Genomic DNA, 20,378 nt, shown 5'->3' on the forward strand with positions numbered 1-20,378 from the left:
CACGGATAGTCAGGGGCACACTCCAACACTCAGACATTTACGTTTGTGTTTAGTGAGTCCGCCAGATCAGCGGTAGAAGAGATGACCAGGGATGTTCTCTTCATACATATGTGAATGATCCTGTCCTGCTAAGCATTCTACGTGTAACAAGTACTTTTGGGTGTCAGGGAAAATGTATGGAGTAAAAAGTACATTATTTTATTTAGGAATGTAGAGGGGTAAAAGTTGTCAAAAATATGAATAGTAAAGTACAGATACCCCCCAAAAACTACAAGTAACGTATTTATTTAACCTTTATTTAACTAGGCAAGTCACGTTACTCAAGTACTTTACACCACTGATGGTGCATAGAACTTCAGTGAGGACACCTGAACCAACCGTCTTTGACCTAACACAGCCTCATTCAAAATCATTGACAAGAGGAACGCATATTAATAAATGTAAAATTGCAGTTGAAGGGATGTTATTCAGTACTACAGTACAGGTTAAATACCTGAATTATCCTCTACCACTGTAACGCGCCGCTGGTGTAGTGGTATCATGCAAGATTCCCATTCTTGCGACCCGGGTTCGATTCCCGGGCGGCGCACGTGTTTTGTTACATTCGATCACAATTTTGTCCTGCATTTTACATACACATAAAAACAAATATCCACCATGCATAGCACAAATCATATGTTACTGTTAATCAATCGTTGCATTACAACTCTTATTTTGGTCATCGCGCCATCCTACCAGTACATTTACCAAAGCCACAGTGCGCATGCGATGCTATACCTTAGCGATGCCGTATATCCGCTCTCTTTCTCCGCCATTTTATGTCGCTTTTCTATTGTTCATAATTGAAGTTAGCAGGGGCGGCGGAGCGATTTACTGCGCATTAAAACATTTTTGGATATTGCTCAGTGGACATCAGCAAAATAGGGTGAAGGCGCAAGAATCCAAGGTCATCATAGAATACGACACACGTGGATTTTTCTCTCTGGGTTCGATCTCAACCTCGGTCGGAAAATATGATGGACGACGAAACACCCAAGACCCTGTATGTATGAATAGCAGCTCGCTATTAGCTAGCCGAATGACCATTTATTCCAAGTATCATGTAGCAGTGCATCGGTCTTATGTGTCAATTGCATTTTCATATGATGTGGTTCATAATAATCATGTCAGTCATTTCTCTTCCCCCCTGTTTATTAGCTAGCAAGTTGTGAGCCAGCCAACTGGGTTTATGATGGGAATGCACTGGCTAATAGGCTAGTTAACTAACATGTCAGACGTGTCCATTTTTAAGACAAAGGCACTGTAGGCACTATGCTGTAGAAGAGAGAACATTGTTGCGACTTGCAAAATTGCCTCTAAAGCCACCTTTTTAGATCTCAACATTTAGAGATATTGTGATGTTCTTATTCGCCTATGGGAGTTAAATGTGAATTTTGTATATTTTGGTAATAGCCTTCCTCAAATATGATAACGTTCGCATGATTAGCAGGATAACTAGCTATCTTGCTTGCTAACTCTTGTCGACAGCATGCCGGGCCTCTAAATTAGCTTCAGTATCATGCTGAACAATGCTGTTGTCGTCAGCCCGATAACGTTACATTTCTACACGGGTGTCCATACAGTATTCAAGAAAACACAACCTAACTGCTAACGTTGGCTAGCTAGCTATACCTACACTGCTCGGCATACATCAATGACCAATAATAGTCGGACATCAATGTGTTATCTGTTGCTGTTGGCTAGCTACCTACCATACCTCTACAAATCTGAGATTCAGATTGGGTATGTCAGCTAGCTAACATGAATGTTTTGGTTGCAACTACGACACTGGCCATGCATGATAATGCACATATAGAAATTGTTGAATGCAATGTGAAAGCGCGGCCTAGTCCTCTCGGATGCCCAGATTCTGGGGCCTAGGCGCCTAATTTAGGAAATTCTAACTGTGAATGTTACTTACTCAATACATTTCTGTTAGTTTTTCCCGCAGTATACACAAACTGTGACACTAACATAATCTGTCTTGAAAATGTTTAAATATTATGTTCAGTAGCTGTAAAAGCCAGGTGTCTACTTTCCAAACAAAGCCGGCTAACGTTACTTGACTGGTTTTGTATGGCACTGCCCTATGTTATGGTTTCAATTTCACCTCAGTTGTCTTCATGTGGCCACTGTTGCTATATGGTGCCTTGCATGGGCTGGTATCCATTTTAAGATTTGAAATCCCAATATCTTCCTAATCGTTAGCTGTGAGGTAGAATACAAAGTTAAAGGGATAGTTCACCCCAAAATAAGAAACAATTCCAGACGGTTTCATACCGCCGTATTTTGTCGATGGTGGTGAACTATCCATTTTAAATCTAGATCTTCACAACCACACTTCCTTGCCTATCAGCTAAGTGGAACATTCGGTTGTCTTGTATTTGCTGAGTTGAACCCAGGGTGTCCATGCTGATGTGTTGTCACTGTGCTGCAGGTATGTGGGGAACCTGTCCCGGGATGTGACTGAAGCCCTCATCATGCAGCTGTTTGGACAGATCGGCCCCTGCAAGAGCTGTAAAATGATAGTAGATGTGAGTCCTTCCTATTGGCTAGGAATGAACCTTCTCAAATCAGATTCAACGCAGAATTACTTACCACTGCACCATGTTCAGTCAGAACAAATGGGAGAGAATGTTTTGAAATGGAAAAACAAAAAGAGCATTATGATTAGACTTGGAGCTGGGCGTTATGGACAAAAATCCATATTGCGATAAATTGCCTGAATTCTGGTGATGACAATGAATAGGATACGTTTATAATACTAATGTGCACTGCAGTTTTGGTAAATTATCATTTAAACTACTACTAGTACTAGTAGACAATCTACTACTGGTTCTAGGTACCAACTGTCCCATTAACAATCACACATATTAGATCATTTATTTCATTTCAAACTTCACATTTCTCTATTATAGGCTACTTAGCTTAATGAACAATATCAGCAAAATGCCTGCGATAAGTGATTGTTATGGTCGGTCATTTTTGGTTTAACGTCCCATCTGTATTTGGACTCGTTGAGAGGGGTACCACTGCTTCAAAAATATTTTCTCTAGTTTTGTGCCTACTGAACGCAGGCCACGACTAGGGGCCTATTCAGTGGTCTGCAACACATTGCAGATGGGAATTTAATGTATAAAGCCTATAGAAAAACAAATATGACCACACAATTCCCTGTTCTACATGACAGAGGGATGTCTGTCCTACACACTATTGCTTTATCTGGCACCCACTGAAATTGACCCAGGACTGACTAGCCAAATAGGACAGAATAGCTTTGACCAGTAATAGTCAGCTGCCAGTTTAAGAACACATTGTACTGTTGAGTATTTCTTCTGGGTTTAATTTACATTGAGTCTGTCAAGCTAAATAGAGGGAAGATTGTTTGGCCAATCTGTAAATGATGATGATGGATTTTATTTTATAGGCTAACTGGAGTATAAAATGCTTTACATTGTAATTGTTTTTATTTAACTAGGCAAGTCAGTTAAGAACAAATTCTTAATTAAGGAGGGAGACTCAACTAGGCCTGCATTTTACAATGGTAGGATGAAACGGTGGGCAGGTCTGGTGTCAAAGGTAAAGTCCCTGTTCTTGTCCACTGTTCCCCTCCAGACGGCAGGTAATGACCCATACTGCTTTGTGGAGTTCTACGAACACAGGCACGCTGCCTCGTCACTCGCAGCCATGAATGGTCGTAAAATAATGGGTAAGGTAAGCTATCGTATCTACAGGGTGAGTCTGGTTGGGTCGGCATGGGGTGGGGAAGGAAGAGAGGGTTGGCCTACTTGATGTAGGTCTGGAAAGGTCAGATGGGTGCAAGTGATATGGTGGCCCTATGAGGAATGGTTAGGGGCTTGATTTGGGACTTAGTCTCATTGACTGGGTATTACACTGAGTCATGTTATCAGTTCAACCTCAACAGTTGACATTAAACATCAGGGAGTATGACATGCATGGAACGTTTCCTCATTCAGCAATAATACCGCAACACCAGAAAAAAGTTTATTTTTTTTAATGTATAAGTAGGCTACATTTGAATGGTCTTGCAGCATTCCTTACAACGGTAGGCTACTTTGTTCTTCACCCCAAAATCTGTCTCCATTCCTCACATGTCTAACGATAGCCCAGATAAGACTACATATTCCACACAAATGTTGTGTAGATGCCATTTTATATAAATTAGGATCAATCTGCAGGCCTCAATCTCTAATTAATGGGGCAGTTTGACATTGGCACCATCTAATTCAGTTATATTACAATCTTTCCCATTAATTTGGGTTTGAGGCCAGCAGATCTCGCAATGTAAATGAAACGTCTGGTTCATTTGACCTGAGGGAGATACTGAATGAAGGAGCGTGGACGACGGATTGCTCTTGAATTCAAACACTATGAAACTCCTGTTGATAAGATGTTATGGATTTATTTATTTTTTGCTAGCTACTGATTTGGGACCCTGGCCACCTGACCCTGGCCATCCCAGATTGGTTGTAGCTAATAGGCTTACTACTCTACATACTATTTAATCCTACTGGTAGAAACAGCTTCTGGACGTCACCCATGTACAGTTTCATGCTCAGAAGAGAACTTGGCACAGGCAATTAATATTGGCAGCGAGTCCAATGACTTTAAACCTGGTTGAGTTGTGTAATCTTTCTAAGTAGTGTCCCCCATTGACCGGTTTCAAATAACACTCCTATACTTCTACTCTTATTTTTCTGTACAATGTGTTCTTTTGCAAAAACCCTTTGCATAAAGAATCCAAATAATAATACTATTTATATCTTTAAAGACACATTCAGTTGAAAATATTTTATCCTCAACAGGTATTGAAGGACCATTTGAGGAGTAATACAAGTTCGTAAAATTCACTTGTTTGTAAGTCCCTTGTTATTTGGACCTTTTTTTTAACTTCCTAGACGTTTTGTTCCAAATTTGATTGATTAGACGGTGAGACTGAATTGTGACGTAGTCTGAGTGTGACCAGGCTTTCCCTCTATCACTGGTGTGACTACAACAAGCCCTCTAATAGGCTGACAGACGCGTGCTGTACAAGTAAGGCTTGCTTTTCACCCCTCTTTCCATCCCCCTCTATCTTTTTCTCTTTCCATCTCTCTTTCTCTTCTTTAGGAGGTCAAGGTGAACTGGGCCACAACCCCTAGCAGCCAGAAGAAAGACACAAGCAGTGAGTACTATCTCTATTAATACTTTGACATGCACTGTGCCTAACTGTTAAAGGACTAGTGCCTATATAAAGCATGGAAACGTAATTATTCAAATGTGGCTAGACTTTGTGTATGGGGCATTTAGAGCACACTTGTGTTATCCAAGATTATTCCAAGAATCGTTAGCATTGCTGCCTAAAATGAGTTGATTTTTTGTAATCTTCAAAAACATTTTATACATATGATTCTGTTTGCGTTCAGATCACTTCCATGTTTTCGTTGGAGACCTCAGTCCTGAAATCACCACGGATGACATCAAAGCTGCTTTCGCCCCCTTTGGGAGGATATCGTGAGTGTTCTCTTTCTCCCTACCCCAGTTATCTCGGTTATGCTTATTCAAAAACACTACAAAGATATGTTCCTTCAATCGTGAATGTATTGATTGAACACGGGAACAAGCTGTATTCGCAGCATTCATCTGTAAAATATGTTCTCTACAGGTCATTTTGGAGTGTCTCTCAACAAGCAGCTAATGAAATACTAATCACAGCACTTCTTAGTATCATACTTATCATCCAGTGCTTTACAGCAGCGTGGGGCCAAAACCTCCCTGGACAGCAACCCAGTTAGTCGGTGGCAAGGAAAAGCTTCCTAGAAACACAGATGGATCAGTGGCCAGAGGCCATAACTTCCTATTGTCTTGCTAACAGTAGTCTCTGTCCACAGTGATGCTCGGGTGGTGAAAGACATGGCTACTGGCAAATCTAAAGGCTATGGCTTTGTGTCCTTCTTCAACAAATGGGTGAGTGCCCGCCCCCTCCCAACCTCAGCTTACTGTGCTGCATCTTGGGTTTGTGGCTTGCAAGAAATCATTAGCATCGGAGCAGTGTGAGACTCCATTCCTTTTGTGTCCCCCCTCAGACGTCACCCAGCAATGTTTAGCCAAGCAAATACCACCCTGTAATTCAGTAGCTACTTTGAGCTATGAAGTTTACATGGGTGAAGACAAGATTTAGATTCTATGTTACACCATTATTACTACCACTATGCATAATAAATGGTATGCCTTTGTGTGTAGGATGCAGAGAATGCCATCCAACAGATGGGAGGTCAGTGGTTGGGAGGACGGCAGATCAGGACTAACTGGGCCACCAGGAAGCCCCCTGCGCCCAAAGCCACCTATGAGAGTGAGTTAGACACACTACTCTAAAGAATGACTCGCGTGCGCACACCTGTTGGCATCTGATTTGGGGGAAAAATAAATGAAAAAATTGCCATCTATTTTTTCTATTAATGTTTTAAATCAACCTTCTCCCCTGTGGCGCAGCAAACACCAAACACCTGTCGTTTGAAGAGGTTGTGAACCAGTCCAGTCCCAGCAACTGTACCGTCTACTGTGGAGGTGTCACAACAGGCCTCACAGGTCAGAGCCTCAAGACAATCTGTACTATGGAAGTCACGACATAACTTGCAGGTTATTTAGATGGAATATGTGATGTCATTGGTGACCCCATCCTTACTGATGTACCTTGTTGTTTCCAGAGCAACTGATGAGGCAGACCTTCACCCCCTTCGGTCAGATCATGGAGATCAGAGTTTTCCCAGACAAAGGCTACTCATTTGTGAGGTAAGTCCATGCACATCGTCTACAGAATACACTGTTACAGAAGCCCTTATTCCCACAGAGTAACCCAGAATCACAGCAAACCCGGGTCATCTCCAGTTGAAAACGTGGAACTTTTGACTGCTGACCAGGTGTCTGCATCTCTAGTTCGATGGGAAGAGCCCTGATGGTGACCTTGAAGTTGTTTGGGAGATTTTTCTCACCTGTGTCTCTCCCTGGTATAGGTTCAACTCCCACGAGGGAGCGGCCCACGCCATAGTGTCAGTGAACGGGACGTCCATAGATGGTCACGTGGTGAAGTGTTACTGGGGGAAAGAAACCACAGACATGGTCAGCCCCATGCAGCAGGTACAGATGCCTCAGGTAAGACCGCAGGTAACAGCACTTCCTTTCTCATACAACATCCTTTATACTTTCTTAGATATAATATACATGTGTAGTAACATATCTACATGCTCAGCTTTAGGGGCTTGATGTAGCAGTTGCCCATAGCCCACTTTGCTCTGTGCTTATCTAAGGAAACAGAAAAACATAGTAGACCCATTTTGATCCAATAGTTCATCAATTACATGGTTTGAACCCTAAGTGTTGTCTCCACAGCAGAACAAAATAGGGTTTGCAGCGCAGCCCTACGGCCAGTATGCCCAGTGGTACGGTAACGCCCAGCAGATTGGCCAATACGTCCCAAACGGGTGGCAGGTGCCCACCTACGGAGTCTATGGACAGGCCTGGAACCAGCAGGGATTCAAGTGAGTACTCATGGACTCCTAGAGGGAAGGGAACAAGGTGTTTGAAGGAAATGCAGCCCAGATGTCAGGAGACTTGTATAACATTTCAGCCCAGATGTTGGGAGGAGACTTGTTTAACATTAGTGGCCCTTGAAGATCAATCTTAACTTCTTGTTCATGTCGTTGCTCTCTCTCTTCATCCCTCATTCCCTTTACCGTCCTGCTCTTTAACCATCACCGATTTTGGGTTTACACCTTTCTCTCCCCATCCTTCACCTATCCTCTAACCTCCATGTTGTCTCTGTGTAGCCATTTACAGGCGGGTGCAGGGTGGACGGGCGTGGGAGCCGTCAGTAACGGCGGTGTGGTGGAGCCTGGACAGGGAGTCAATGGGACTGTGCTGGCCAACCAGTCCGGCATGGGCACCGCTGGCTACCACACCCACTGATCAGCGTTGGCCTGGCGGCCGAGTCGGCCTCCTACCCTCCACAACAGGGATCCTATACAGGGGGTGGGGGGGCCAACATGTGCCCTGTCTTTTACAACATGATTAAGAACTCTATGAGGGGGGGGGGGGGTTCCCCTGTCCGTCCCCCCCACCCAACCTGGTTTTTACATGTAAGTTTTAAGGTGGAGAAGAGGAAACGCTTGTGTGTCATTGGCGATAGAGTTGCCCAGTTGCCCAGTCCTGGTATATAAGATACACACGTGTGTGTGTATACAGTACCAGTAAAAAGTTTGGACACACCTACTTATTCCAGGGTTTTTCTTTATTTGTACTATTTTCTACATTGTAGAATAATAGTAAAGACATCAAAACTATGAAATAACACGTGGAATCATGTAGTAACCAAAAAAGTGTTAAACAAATCAAAATATATTTGAGATTCTTCAAATTAGACACCATTTGCCTTGACAGCTTTGCACATTCTTGGCATTCTCTCAACCAGCTTCATGAGGAATGCTTTTCCAACAGTCTTGAAGGAGTTCCCACATGCTGAGCACTTGACTGCTTTTCCTTCACTCTGCAGTTCAACTAATCCCAAACCATCTCAATTGGGTTGAGGTCGGGTGTTTGTAGAAGCCAGATCATCTCATGCAGCATTCATCACTCTCCTTCCTGGTCAAATAGCCTTTACACAGCCTGGAGGTGTGTTTTGGGTCATTGTCCTGTTGAAAACAACTTATAGTCCCACTAAGCGCAAACCACAAGGGATGGCGTATCGCTGCAGAATGCTGTGGTAGCCATGCTGGTTAAGTGTGCCTTGAATTCTAAATAAATCACTGTCACCGGCAAAGCACATCACACCTCATCCGCCATACTTTACGGTGGGAACCACACATGCAGAGATCATCCGTCAACCTACTCTGCGTCTCACAAAGACACGACGGTTGGAACCAGAATCAGACCAAAGGACAGATTTCCACTGGTCTAATGGCCATTGCTCTTGTTTCTTGGCCCAAGCAAGTCTCTTCTTATTGGTGTCCTTTGGTAGGGGTTTCTTTGCAGCAATTTGACCATGAAGGCCTGATTCACGCAGTCTCCTCTGAACAGTTGATGTTGAGACGTGTCTGTTACTTGAACTCTGTGTAGCATTTATTTGGGCTGTAATCTGAGTCTGGTAACTAATGAACTTATCCTCTGCAGCAGAGGTAACTCTGGGTCAACCATTCCTGTGACGGCCCTCATGAGTCAGTTTCATCATAGCGCTTCATGGTTTTTGCGCCTGCACTTGAAACTTTCAAACTTCTTGAAATTTTCCGCATTAACTGACCATGTCTTAAAGTAATGATGGACTGTCATTTCTCTTTGCTTATTTGAGTTGTTCTTGCCATAATATGGACTTTGTCTTTTGCAAAATAGGGTTATCTTCTGTATACCACCCCTACCTTGTCACAACACAACTGATTGGCTCAAAGGCATTCAGAAGGAAAGAAATTCCACAAATTAACTTTTAACAAGGCACACCTCTTAATTGAAATGCATTCCAGGTTACTACCTCATGAAGCTGCTTGAGTGCCAAGAGTGTGCAAAGCTGTCATCAAAGCAAAGGGTGGCTAATTTGAAGAGTGTAAAATATATGTTGATTTCTTTAACACTTTTTTTTTTTTTTTTGCTTACTACATGATTCATATGTGTAATTTCATAGTTTTGATGTTTTTACTATTCTACAATGCAGAAAATAGTAAAAAAAACAAACTGGAATGAGTAGGTGTCTGAACTTTTGACTGGTACTGTATACATGCGTACACACACCCTACAACTGACACATGAATCAAAAAGGACTATGCCATTTTTAATTAAAGTACTATTAAATGATAAAAGTTATTTTGGATTTGCTTTTTCTCGTTGGTTTGTTTAGAACGATTTCCACTGCTGATATCGTTAAGAAACGAGCTTTGCCTTTTGACTTTTTTTGTTGTTGTTTTGGGACTGTCATTTTAAAGAAATGTTTAAAGCAATGACTCCATGGAATCATGTGAAATGTAAGAACCTTTTTTTGTTTTTTATGTTTATAAAAAACGAATCAAATGGATGTCAGCTGTTGTATTTTTTTTTTTAAATTTCAATATCTCAACTAAGAAACAATTGCAGGGATTACTGCCACTGTTCTTCTTTCTTTTAAAGGCAGACAAATATTGCACAATACTATTACTTAGTTACCTTTTCACAAAATTTGATGTTACACAAATTCTAGGTATTTTGAATTGTTTTGCATTCCACTTTTTTCCTTTTGAAACTTTTGTTTTAGGAGGGCGTACGTACGTATACTGTTTTGTATGTAAATAACCAAACAAAGTCTGTTCAACTGTTCTGACGCTGTATAAAGAGGAAAAAACCTCATGTTAATTATGGAAGCTTGCTTGCTTTTTGACGGCCAGGGCTGGGGATTTTAAACTAGACTGGGGCATATTAGCATCACTGCTAAATGCTGGTCCATTACAATGTAGGGACAGTGCAACATTTGATTCTTCCAGGGGCCTGAGGAGAGCGACCGGCAGTGCAAAAATGATCTATACTGAAAAGTAATGTAGAATTAAAGTTATTCTGTGTATAAAACCTAAATATTGAACTTTTTGGTGTTTTTTTTATGACAAAGTAGTAAATAGTTATCAAACTTGAATGGATCATCATTTTGCACTGTGCCCCCCCCCCATGGAGTTGTTTAAATAATACAGTTGGATGAGACCCATTGTGTTGCCTTATTTTGAGTTAATTTAATTTTAACCAACCAATTTATCATAGAGTAGGCAGTGCCTAAAGATAGACCTTATGTTTTGGGGGTGGGGTTATGTTGCTGATGCTATAACGTGTTCTTGCTTTGTCCCATTAAAATGCTGATGCTTATAAACATTGCTAGTGGAAACGGATCATATTTCTATCTCCATCACACTTCTTGTTACTGTGTTTTTACAGGCTTGAGTTGAGAGTATTGGGAGAGGTGGTCCAGTCTTGCAACTAAATGCTTTTTTGTTTACAATGAGCTTTCCTACTTGTAGTATTCAGAACCATTGATTTTTGTCATCAGATAACACCTTTTGTAAGTAACAGAAACTGGAATTACAAGAGCAGGAAGACCTACATACATTACATACACTTTTGACCCAAGCTGTGTTTGAATTTCTGATCTACAGGTATGAACGAGATAGAAACTACATGTCACTTGATTCTCTTCTCTGAAAAGGGCTTTCATCTCGGCCCTGTGACCAACACCAGTAATGTGTGTATTTATGCTGCCTTCGCTTGCTAGTTGGAAATATCCGATTTCCAAACTGGTTGAACACGCCAACCATATAGCAAGTCGAAAATGTCCAAGTTATCTAGATCTGACTAGCATGTGAACGTGGCAACAAACATTTTATTGCTGATGCTATGTAGTGACCATTTGAGTGGCTTTGAAGCCACTGGTCAGCCATATTTGCACTCCCCAGTAGGCGCAGACCTCCATAGGAATGCATTTTTTTAATTGTACCTTTATTTAACTAGGCAAGTGTGTTAAGAACAAATTCGTATTTACAATGACGGCATACGAACAGTGGGTTAACCGCCTTGTTCAGGGGCAGAACGACAACAAAAAAACTAAAAATAGTTTTTGTTGTGGGGACAGTAACATTGACCTAAAACAAATATATTTTAAAGACTTTTATATTTTTTATTTTCATGTATAGCTCACAATTTAAAAGTATTTGCATGAAGGTGTCTGTAATAGAATAAACGTGGCAAAAAAAAATGTAGTCATTAAATGCATTTCTAGAGAGCTCGCAAGTTTGTAGTCCTAAAACCCGGAAATGAGTTACCTCTGGTTCATTCAGCAATTCCTATGGTGGAAATGAATGGGGAAAGAATAGGGTTTTTGGGATAAATGCCGAAAACAAGGTCTGAGGTTAACACAAGTTTAAGAGATGATATACGTTTTGTTCTCTGAGATGTCAGTTTGTTAGCCTGAACTTTTTGATATGAAGCCTTTATGTGCTTTTTTAAATTACATAAATGCTTCAAAATTAACAAAAAAGTGACATCCGATGAAGATTATCCTAGAACAAAATGTATAAGATCTTATAAAGCCATATTCGGACAGAATACGTTTTACTGGGGAGCTCAGGTATTGTAATTATGTCCACGAGCACTAATCACCACATCCCTAATTTAGTTTTGTCCGAACTGCCATGTCAGTAATTTTTATTTGTCAGGAAGGTTATTACCCCAGAGGTAAAAACATGTTTTTCGGCAAACTCCGAGGTCTTCTGATAATACTTATCCTGGGCGAATCGTCATTCCTGTGTTTTTAGGGATATTACAGAGTTTGGTGCTGCACCCAGTTTGGGTATGAACATGGGGAACAAATGTATGCTTAAAATAAAGCACTAGCTTACAGATGAATGATCTGTTTTGTCACATATAAACCTTTCTAGTGCCATACTTCTCTTTTAAAATATGAAGTGGACGATATTGTGCCAATAAATTGATACATTGCCAAATACGTCAGGTAATTACATGTCTGCATAGGGTACCGTTTATGGTTATTATTGATATGCAATATTATTTTGACTTTCGCCGAACTGAAGGCCATTAGGCCAATATTAGGTTATTCCTAGACATTTAAGATATCTTCACGCCTAGAAGAGTTTCTGAGTTTCCGTCATAATGGTCAATTGACAATGAGAAAACCCCCAATAATTACAGGGGCCGTTTGGTAAAACTAATCCCCTCCAAATCGTCCACTGGAAAAACGGACATGCTGGGGTTATTATTACATAACCGACGTTCAATAGTAATACTAGCCCCATCAGAGTATGGTTTAAGCCTGTGTTTACCACATCATTTATTTTCAGCATTTATCCAAAAACACCATTCATTTCCGCATAGGCTTTGTCCAATGAACCTTTGCGGAGGTAGAACAATGAGCTAGTTATAGATCTTTGCTATCCGTCGAGTTAGTGCTTACAAAAATACGCCATACGCCATTACTATTTTACAACCGTGGGGGAGTACCAAGATGGACGTGCGGTGGATTAAACATCTACTTTATGTATAAGTCATTGTCCAACACCCTACCCAATCAGGATGCTCGTTACAGGCGCAATGCGGAGACACGGATGTAAGGAGGAATGGCGACGGTCGAGGGGAAGAGGAGGTTTGTGTATGAAAACTGGAACGACCATACAGCACCAGGATTATAGGTAGTGAAAAAAACAGGTATGCATCCAGCTGTAACCGGTCATGGTCCAAACACAGGCGTGGAGCAGTAGATTGCGATGCGTCTGGTATAATTATGGACCCATTTTACGCACCGTTATTGTTCGCTTCAGGAACAATGTCATCCTACATAAATGGGCTTTTCTATTCCTTTCTTATCACAGTTACATGTGTTGAAAAGTAACCGTTTTTTATGATAAATTATTTGTCACATTTTGTAAAAAAACAACACTTATTTCTGATTACATAAGGAAACTCGATAAAGGCCTACAAAGGCTTGACTGGAACAAAATATTGCATTATGGCCTAAGTTATTTTTTGATCACATTGATTACAGTAATATCTACTTGCTGAAATTAAATCAGGCTGTATCTGTTCTCTTTTCAGACCTACTCTGTCTTCCAGACTTCAGGCCAACTGCCAGTGGAGACCGGCTGCCCAAATGGAGTCTGGCGTGGCAGTGACCTCACCTCCTGCATCGGTGGTTGCCCCTACACCCCCCAACCTTTGCTCAAAGCAGAGAGAGAGTAGCAAGAAGACTGCTATCAGCACCACCCCCTCCTTTCTGTCCAATCTGGGCAAGCCCACCCTACGAGGGATCAGGAAGTGTCCCCAGTGTGGCGTTTTCAACGGCACCCGTGGGCTCAGCTGCAAGAACAAGGCTTGTGGAATTGTCTTCAGAGATGGGGGGGCTGTGGGGGGAGGCAGAGGGGCCAAGAGAGGGGCGATGGAGGTGGTGCGGGTGGTGATTGACGGAGGAGGGGAAGATGAAGAGGGGGATGAAGGAAGAGGTGGTGAATCCTCAGGTGGAGGTGCGCAGGTGTTCTCTGTCTGTCAGCGAGTGAGAGGGGTGGGAGCGGCTGCAACACAGCGGGGGTTCATAGAGCTTGTCCCCACGGATACAGCCATTGCCACGAGTGAAGGGGCGACACTACTGACACGGGTCAACATGGGCCGCTGCTTCCTGCCCACCTGCCGCCATGCCAACGGTCAAAGGTCAGGCCAGAGCCAATCACAGCAGGCAGCTGTTCTGACTAACCCCCCCTCCAAGCAGGGCTTGTCTAACTCCGTCACTCCCTGTGTCCACGTGAAGCAGGCTATGGAGTGCCAGGTGCAGGCCACCCCTCTCCCCCTGAAGAGCTCTATCCTGGAGGGGCTTCAGGCCTCAGCCGAGGCCAGGGAAGAGCTCTGGAGGTTGGCTACTGAGTCCCCGGGACCCCTGGTTCAGCGGGTGAACAAAGATACTCTGGTGGTGAAATGTCACAGTGGACCAAGTCATCCTCTTGGGCTTCTGCACCTAACTGTAGGCGCGGGGGGGTCTGCTGCTGGGGGGAAGGGGAAGGTCAGAGAGGGGGCTGTGTTTCAGTGTTCCTGTCAGGGGGGTGTCAGAGGAGGTACGGCAGGGGGAAGAGTGACCGTGGAGACCTCCCAGAATGGGGATGGGGAGGTGAGAGGATCCTCAAGTGGTGTCTTTCCTGACTCCACCTCTCGGCCTGGTGCTGATGCTGGCCCTACAGCTCCATACCTCTGCCTCCACTTCTATGCCTGTGTTTGCGCCTTTACCAGCGACGAGAAACTGGCCTCAGAGTTCACAGGTTTCATCAACTACAGCTCCAATGGTAGGTCCCTAGGAGAGGGATTGATGTGTGTGATCTTTGTGTAATATGTCATGGTGTATGTATATGTGCACTGCAGTACCTGTAGGAGACTCTGTTGTCATCTGTACTGCAGGTGTACAACAGAATGCTGACTGCACAGTCCTCTGTGGCTCCAGCCCACCTCAGCTGCCTGAACCAATCACCACTCACAAAACCAAGAGACTCCGTCTGGAAGAGCACCTCATTGGTGAGCTGCCCTGTCAATCACACTGTTCATCCAATAGAAGTGCGAGTGCCTCATCATGAAAATAGGACCTTCTTTATGTTCTTTTAAATCTGCCTGAGCACAATTTTTTTTCTCTCAATCTGTCCTTCTCTGTGACCATCTATCCTCTTTTTCTTCTGTCACTCCTTTCTTCTTCATTTTCCCCTGTAAGTCCCTCCTCTCTTCTCTCTCCTCCCTCCGTTCAGCTGTATGTCCTGTAGGGTGGGTGGGGGTAGGATGGGTAGAGGAGACCTTTTCAGAGGAAACCTCCTGGTCATTGTGCTCCTGTTTCTATTGGGCTGAAGAACGCAGGTGCAGCCTGCCTGCCTGCTTTCTGTCTGTCGCTCTGTGTCTTACCCAGTGCCTCTGTTCTGTCCATCTGTCCTCCCTTTCTGTCTCTTACGGCCTTTCTCACTGCCTTTCTCACTGCCTTTCTCACTGCCTTTCTGCCCCTTAACGGTATCCAATAAACCACAGATTCTTGAGCATTAAAAGGTAATATTATATTATTCTCTCTCTTTTAATTAATTATGACGTGTGTGTGTGTGTCAGGGAGCAGCCAGCCTGTGGATGAGAGCCTGGTGACCCTGGGCTTCCAGCAGTGGCTAGCCAGCGTTACAGAGAGGATCCACCAGACCATGCACTACCAGTTTGATGGTAACGCACACACACACAGCCCTCCGTCCCTGTGTGTTTGTCTTATTGATGATGATGATAAAGATGTTGTTGTCTCCAGGTAAGCCGGAGCCTCTGGTGTTCCATGTCCCCCATGTGTTCTTCAACGCCCTGCAGTATCGTCTGTCCCTGGGCTCCAAGAAGAGACGGCTGCCCAATGCTACCTCAGGTAACCCTGAACCCTAACCACAACCCAACGCCATCCCTAATTCAACTATAATGAGCTCCAAAAGTACTGGGACAGTGACCCTTGTTTGTTGTTGTTTTAGTTCTGTATTCCAGCACTTTGGATTTTAAATGACACAATGACTATGAGGTTAAAGTCCAGACTGTCAGCTTTAATTTGAGGGCACCAATACTTTTGGTCCGCTGAAATGGGGGCACTATGTACCAAAAGTGCTATAATTTCTAAACTGTTTCCCACCATATGGATGAAAATACCTTCAAATTAAAGCTGACTTAACCTCATAGTCATTGTATCTTTTAAAATGCTGGAGTACAGAACCAAAACAACATCAAAAAATTGTCACTGTCCCAATACTTTTGGAGCTCACTGTATAACGCTACAAATGAGCCTACTCTAACCCTAACAGCCTCGGACACCCAGGCTTTGTTTACATTGTTCCGAACTCCTAGGGAACTTGTCTGCAGAAAGATGCCAAAAATACGTTGGAGTCTAGATGAATGCTAGCGACACATTGCCACCTATCAAATCAATCAAACATTTTGATTGGGTGGAGCTCCAAACAGAGGTTATGTTTCTAAAATATGTTCTGGCTTGCAACAAGCTAACTAGCATACGATACAAAAAAGAAGGCAGCATAGACTACTAAAATGTTGTCTAACCGGTAGGAAAAGAGGCACAAACAAAACTAGGAAAAAACAACTCATTTTAATTTCTACTCTGAGACAATCAAATGTGAGCGTTAACAGCCAGCACTCCCATTCAAATGCAAAATCCAATACTGAAGTTCTCCAGACTTCCAATATTTGTGTCATCAAGATGAGATTTCGAAAGATGGCCTCACGAGACTAACCCTAACGCAACTACAGGTAAACCTTAACCCAACACCAAACATAACCCTAAAGTAACCACCAGTTTTAGGATAAGTTACAAGGGAAACATGGTTTGTTATCTCATCTTTTTGTTTTCTTTGGTCAGCGTTTGTGAGGAATGATGATCTGCACCATGGCTCCTTCCCCAAGTACACCTGGCACATCACCAACCTGATGCAGGTGAAACGCATCTTCGACACCCCAGAGGTCAGCTCTCTCTTCTTCACTCCTCCCCATCTCCCTCCTTCATCTCATCCACTCACACGGTCTTCAGACTGCTCGTGTCATGTATTTACCACAGGGTGTTGGTATGTTTTGGTCTTAGTCACTCTGTGACTTCCTCTCTATCTCACCATGTATCCTTCTCCCTCTCTGTCTTCCTCTGTCTGTCTAGCTGCCCCTGGAGTTGACCCAGAGTTTTGTGAAGAACAGTGATGGTTCCTACTCTCCGTTCCGCTGTCCCGAGCCTCTTCCTCCTGACCCCACTGAGGGCTACAGCCGGACGGACAGATCCCAGGCCATACGACCCCTGGAGCTACGCACCTTTCTCCAAGTCGGTGTGTGGTGTGTGTGTGTGTGTGTGTGTGTGTGTGTGTGTGTGTGTGTGTGTGTGTGTGTGTGTGTGTGAGAGAGCTGGACTGAACTGCTATGTGTGATGTCATATGATCTGATATGTTGTGATCACCACAGGACTGTGTACAGCGGATCAGAAGGATCCCACTCCCTTTGTGATCGAGTGGATCCCAGACATCCTGCCTCGCTGTCGCGTCGGAGAGCTCCGCATCCGCTTCCAGTATGGTCACCAGCACGGAGGACAGACGGAATACTGCGATGGAACTCTGAGGCGCACCGGAGCGGGAGGGGGGACAGAGAGGGTGGGTTGCAAGTCATCATCAGAGACCTCCCTTCCCAAATAAAAAGTTCCACAGGCAACTGTCCCATGAGAAATCACTGGAGAATCTGTTAGTTAATAGTTCTGGGAATTATGAAAGTCTAGAGCATTGTTTTTAGAAAGGGAGATGAGGGGGGACTGTTTTTTAGAGAGGGAAAGAGGGAGAAATGAGTGGGGGGAACATTTTGAGAGAAGGAAAGAGATGTGAAAGAGTGCTGCTGATGGCCAAGAATTGTATTTTTTATATCACTGTTTGTACACTCTTCTCCCAAAGTTACCCTATGTCCCTTCCATTGCAGCTAACATGGATTTCTGTTAATTCACGCCATTACATGACTTCTATGTATCAAATCGCAGGTGCTTGATAACATTAGCTACTCTGCAGAGAAGTAGCATCTGAATGTAATATCAAGTCATTGAGATAATCAAATGACAAACGTGTGTGAGGCTTATGTGTGTGTCTGAAGGGTTTTAAATGAATGCCATCTGATTGATTACCCTTTGCGTGTGTGTGTGTGCATTTATAAGTGGTGTATAATGAATAAGAACTTTCTGGTGTGTAGCGATGTAATTCACTGTCGAATAGAATATTTACGTTTGTGCCCGTAGTTACAGAATAACTTAATGGTTTGTTGTCTTTTTGTTTGTTTGTAGTGTAGATTAATAAATTCATTGACCTTGAGAATAGACAGTCTTTCTTTTCTATTTCTTAGCATCGCTCCCTCCCATCCTTTACATTACTTATTTTACTGATAAAAAGAGCGTGCACACTTGTGTCCTAGACGTTGCTTGTTTTTCAGCCAAAGTGTTGAGCTTAGTCTTTGTCCACCAGGTGGCGACATTGGCTAACAATTTCACACCAGTGTTCCACAAACTTGACTAGTGCCTACGGAAGAGAGAAATTATGTTTTGCTTTATAGAAACGTAACTGTCCAATGTTTGGCCATGGCTCCATCCCCCGATGAACAGACAGCTCATTTCAATTACACACTCCTTCTCAGGATATTATCATAACCACACAGTCTCAGAATAAGATCCACTTTTACATGAACTAATTGATTCAGTTAATGCTCCTTAGTGAACCACATGCCAAATGAGTGATGTACAGAGTAGGAGGAGGACATTAGTGTATGAGAGGTGTGTGTGGGTGTCAGAACATCCATGGCTCCCGGCCCTATTCGTCCTCCCTCTCAGACCCCCAGGAGACAACCTCCACAAGAGTGTGTGACACTAACACTGAAAGAAACTAAGCGAGAGAAGGAAAAACATCCTGTTTGACAGCATGAAAACGAGCTTGAAAGTTGGATGAGGATGAAGGAGCGAGCTGGAAAGAGGGAGAGGGAGGGAGGGAGAGAATTATATTGGTAGAAGAATTGTAGCGAAGGCCGCATGTCAAGTAGAATATGATTCAAATCTCAGGGTCACAAAATGATTTTAGCTGGTGCGCAGTGTGTGTTTGTGTGCGCACTAGTGTGTAGGTGACCCTTAATGATGGAATTGTGAGGAGCCAGCGCTCTGTGACTGTGTGTGTGCGCGTGTGTGTGTCTCTGTGTCAACGCCAGCCTACAACACACTGAGACGACAGCTCTCTCTTAGCCTTGTTCTTCTGAATTACAGAGAAAATCAGTGTCAGTCTGCACCAAGGCTATATAGTACGCGGCTAAGGGTAAAAAACAAAATGGAATCCAAAGGGTGCTCACACTCAAACCATACAGGGAAAACCTGCAGGTGGTCGAGATGGAGATACTGTACATATTTATATTATTTAATACATGTTCAGGTACTACGTGCAACATTTTTTACACTTCCTCTGGACACTCCCTCTAGGTCCTTCAACTTAATCCAATCCAAGAGGGGGAGCGAGCAAGTGCAGACTTCAGAGAGAGGAGTATTGAGATTTGAGATTCACCCACAGTCTAATTAAAGAACACTGAGACAATGAAGTGATTAGCAGATGTCTATCAGTACCTCTGAGACTCAGTGGATCACTTAACTACTGACCTCTAAGGCCTGGCTGTCAATCATTAAACCAACCAACCCAATCCCACATCACTCACCTGCCAATACCTCCTACTCTCTCTCTCCCTCCCTCACTGCCCTCTTTCTTTCTCTCTCCACCCTTCTCCCCCCTCTCTCTTTTTCTCTCTCTGTCTCTCTCTCTCTGGAATGTTGGTGGTTACTGAGGGGGTGCTGGGTTCAGTGGTGACCCTACTCGTCCCTAGCTTGTATGATCCTCTCTGACCCTGTGTTCCTCTCTCTCTCTCTGTCCCATTACAGCGCCATTTATCCGACCTGTTTTCCTGCATTATAACCAGGCTTCCCACAGAAAAACAAGTTGAAATTCACCAATTTTATTCTTTTTCAAAACAACCAGGGTTACAAGTACAACACAAAACTATTTGCCAAACAGTTGCATTAATGAGTTTTATTGACTAATGTCAAACCAGTAAGGTCTTCTAAGCAAAAACCTGATAATGTATTTATAACAATACAGAAATTGTTTGCTCTATGAGAAATTAATATTGTATTCGTCAGTGACAACTGTGTGGAGTTTGGAGTTTGCGACAACAAGTATGGGAGCTTATTACAGTATTATAGACACTATGTCCTGGGATTTCCTATGATCTTCTATGTAAAG

At 43.2% G+C, this 20,378-nt stretch overlaps 2 protein-coding genes and 1 non-coding gene across 9 annotated transcripts; all 3 read left to right on the plus strand.

Annotated features, from left to right (window-relative positions):
- Positions 1–518: 518 nt before the first annotated feature.
- On the plus strand, positions 519–589 carry trnag-ccc (transfer RNA glycine (anticodon CCC)). The gene has a single exon. It is a non-coding gene; the product is annotated as a tRNA-Gly (tRNA).
- Positions 590–766: 177 nt separating this feature from the next.
- LOC106568058 (cytotoxic granule associated RNA binding protein TIA1) lies at positions 767–10,913 on the plus strand. Of its 4 annotated transcripts, none has more exons than XM_014138076.3 (12): positions 767–1,042; positions 2,477–2,573; positions 3,655–3,753; positions 5,170–5,224; positions 5,466–5,553; positions 5,931–6,006; positions 6,283–6,391; positions 6,532–6,627; positions 6,747–6,831; positions 7,053–7,203; positions 7,429–7,577; positions 7,866–10,913. In XM_014138076.3, the coding sequence occupies exons 1-12, from the start codon at positions 1,014–1,016 to the stop codon at positions 8,002–8,004; spliced, it is 1,173 nt and encodes a 390-aa protein (XP_013993551.1). In that variant the 5' UTR covers positions 767–1,013; the 3' UTR covers positions 8,005–10,913. The 4 variants fall into 4 exon arrangements, with proteins under 4 accessions (XP_013993551.1, XP_045548113.1, XP_013993546.1 ...); XM_045692157.2 differs by having other exon boundaries at positions 7,432–7,577; XM_014138071.3 differs by having other exon boundaries at positions 7,053–7,191; positions 7,432–7,577.
- Positions 10,914–13,097: 2,184 nt separating this feature from the next.
- On the plus strand, positions 13,098–18,427 carry c01h2orf42 (chromosome 01 C2orf42 homolog). Of its 4 annotated transcripts, none has more exons than XM_045692160.2 (8): positions 13,098–13,254; positions 13,642–14,873; positions 14,986–15,099; positions 15,670–15,774; positions 15,854–15,961; positions 16,955–17,055; positions 17,243–17,405; positions 17,539–18,427. In XM_045692160.2, exons 2-8 carry the CDS (start codon positions 13,697–13,699, stop codon positions 17,763–17,765), a joined length of 1,995 nt encoding a protein of 664 aa, XP_045548116.1. In that variant the 5' UTR covers positions 13,098–13,254; positions 13,642–13,696; the 3' UTR covers positions 17,766–18,427. The 4 variants fall into 4 exon arrangements, with proteins under 4 accessions (XP_045548116.1, XP_045548117.1, XP_045548114.1 ...); XM_045692161.2 differs by having other exon boundaries at positions 13,239–13,322; XM_045692158.2 differs by lacking the exon at positions 13,098–13,254 and adding an exon at positions 13,304–13,434.
- Positions 18,428–20,378: the final 1,951 nt, after the last annotated feature.

Source organism: Salmo salar, chromosome 01, assembly GCF_965601325.2.
Source record: "Salmo salar chromosome 01, fSalSal1, whole genome shotgun sequence".
Classification (NCBI taxonomy): domain Eukaryota; kingdom Metazoa; phylum Chordata; class Actinopteri; order Salmoniformes; family Salmonidae; genus Salmo; species Salmo salar.

Bases quoted from the DNA above. Each gene is read 5' to 3' on its own strand.
- c01h2orf42 (XM_045692158.2), top strand. From the start codon at position 13,331: ATGGACCCATTTTACGCACCGTTATTGTTCGCTTCAGGAACAATGTCA. The intron at 15,775-15,853 runs GTAACGCACACA...TGTTGTCTCCAG, and splicing joins CATGCACTACCAGTTTGATG to GTAAGCCGGAGCCTCTGGTG. The intron at 17,056-17,242 runs GTCAGCTCTCTC...CTGTCTGTCTAG, and splicing joins GCATCTTCGACACCCCAGAG to CTGCCCCTGGAGTTGACCCA.
- LOC106568058 (XM_014138076.3), top strand. From the start codon at position 1,014: ATGATGGACGACGAAACACCCAAGACCCT. The intron at 1,043-2,476 runs GTATGTATGAAT...ACTGTGCTGCAG, and splicing joins GACGAAACACCCAAGACCCT to GTATGTGGGGAACCTGTCCC. The intron at 7,204-7,428 runs GTAACAGCACTT...TTGTCTCCACAG, and splicing joins TGCCTCAGGTAAGACCGCAG to CAGAACAAAATAGGGTTTGC.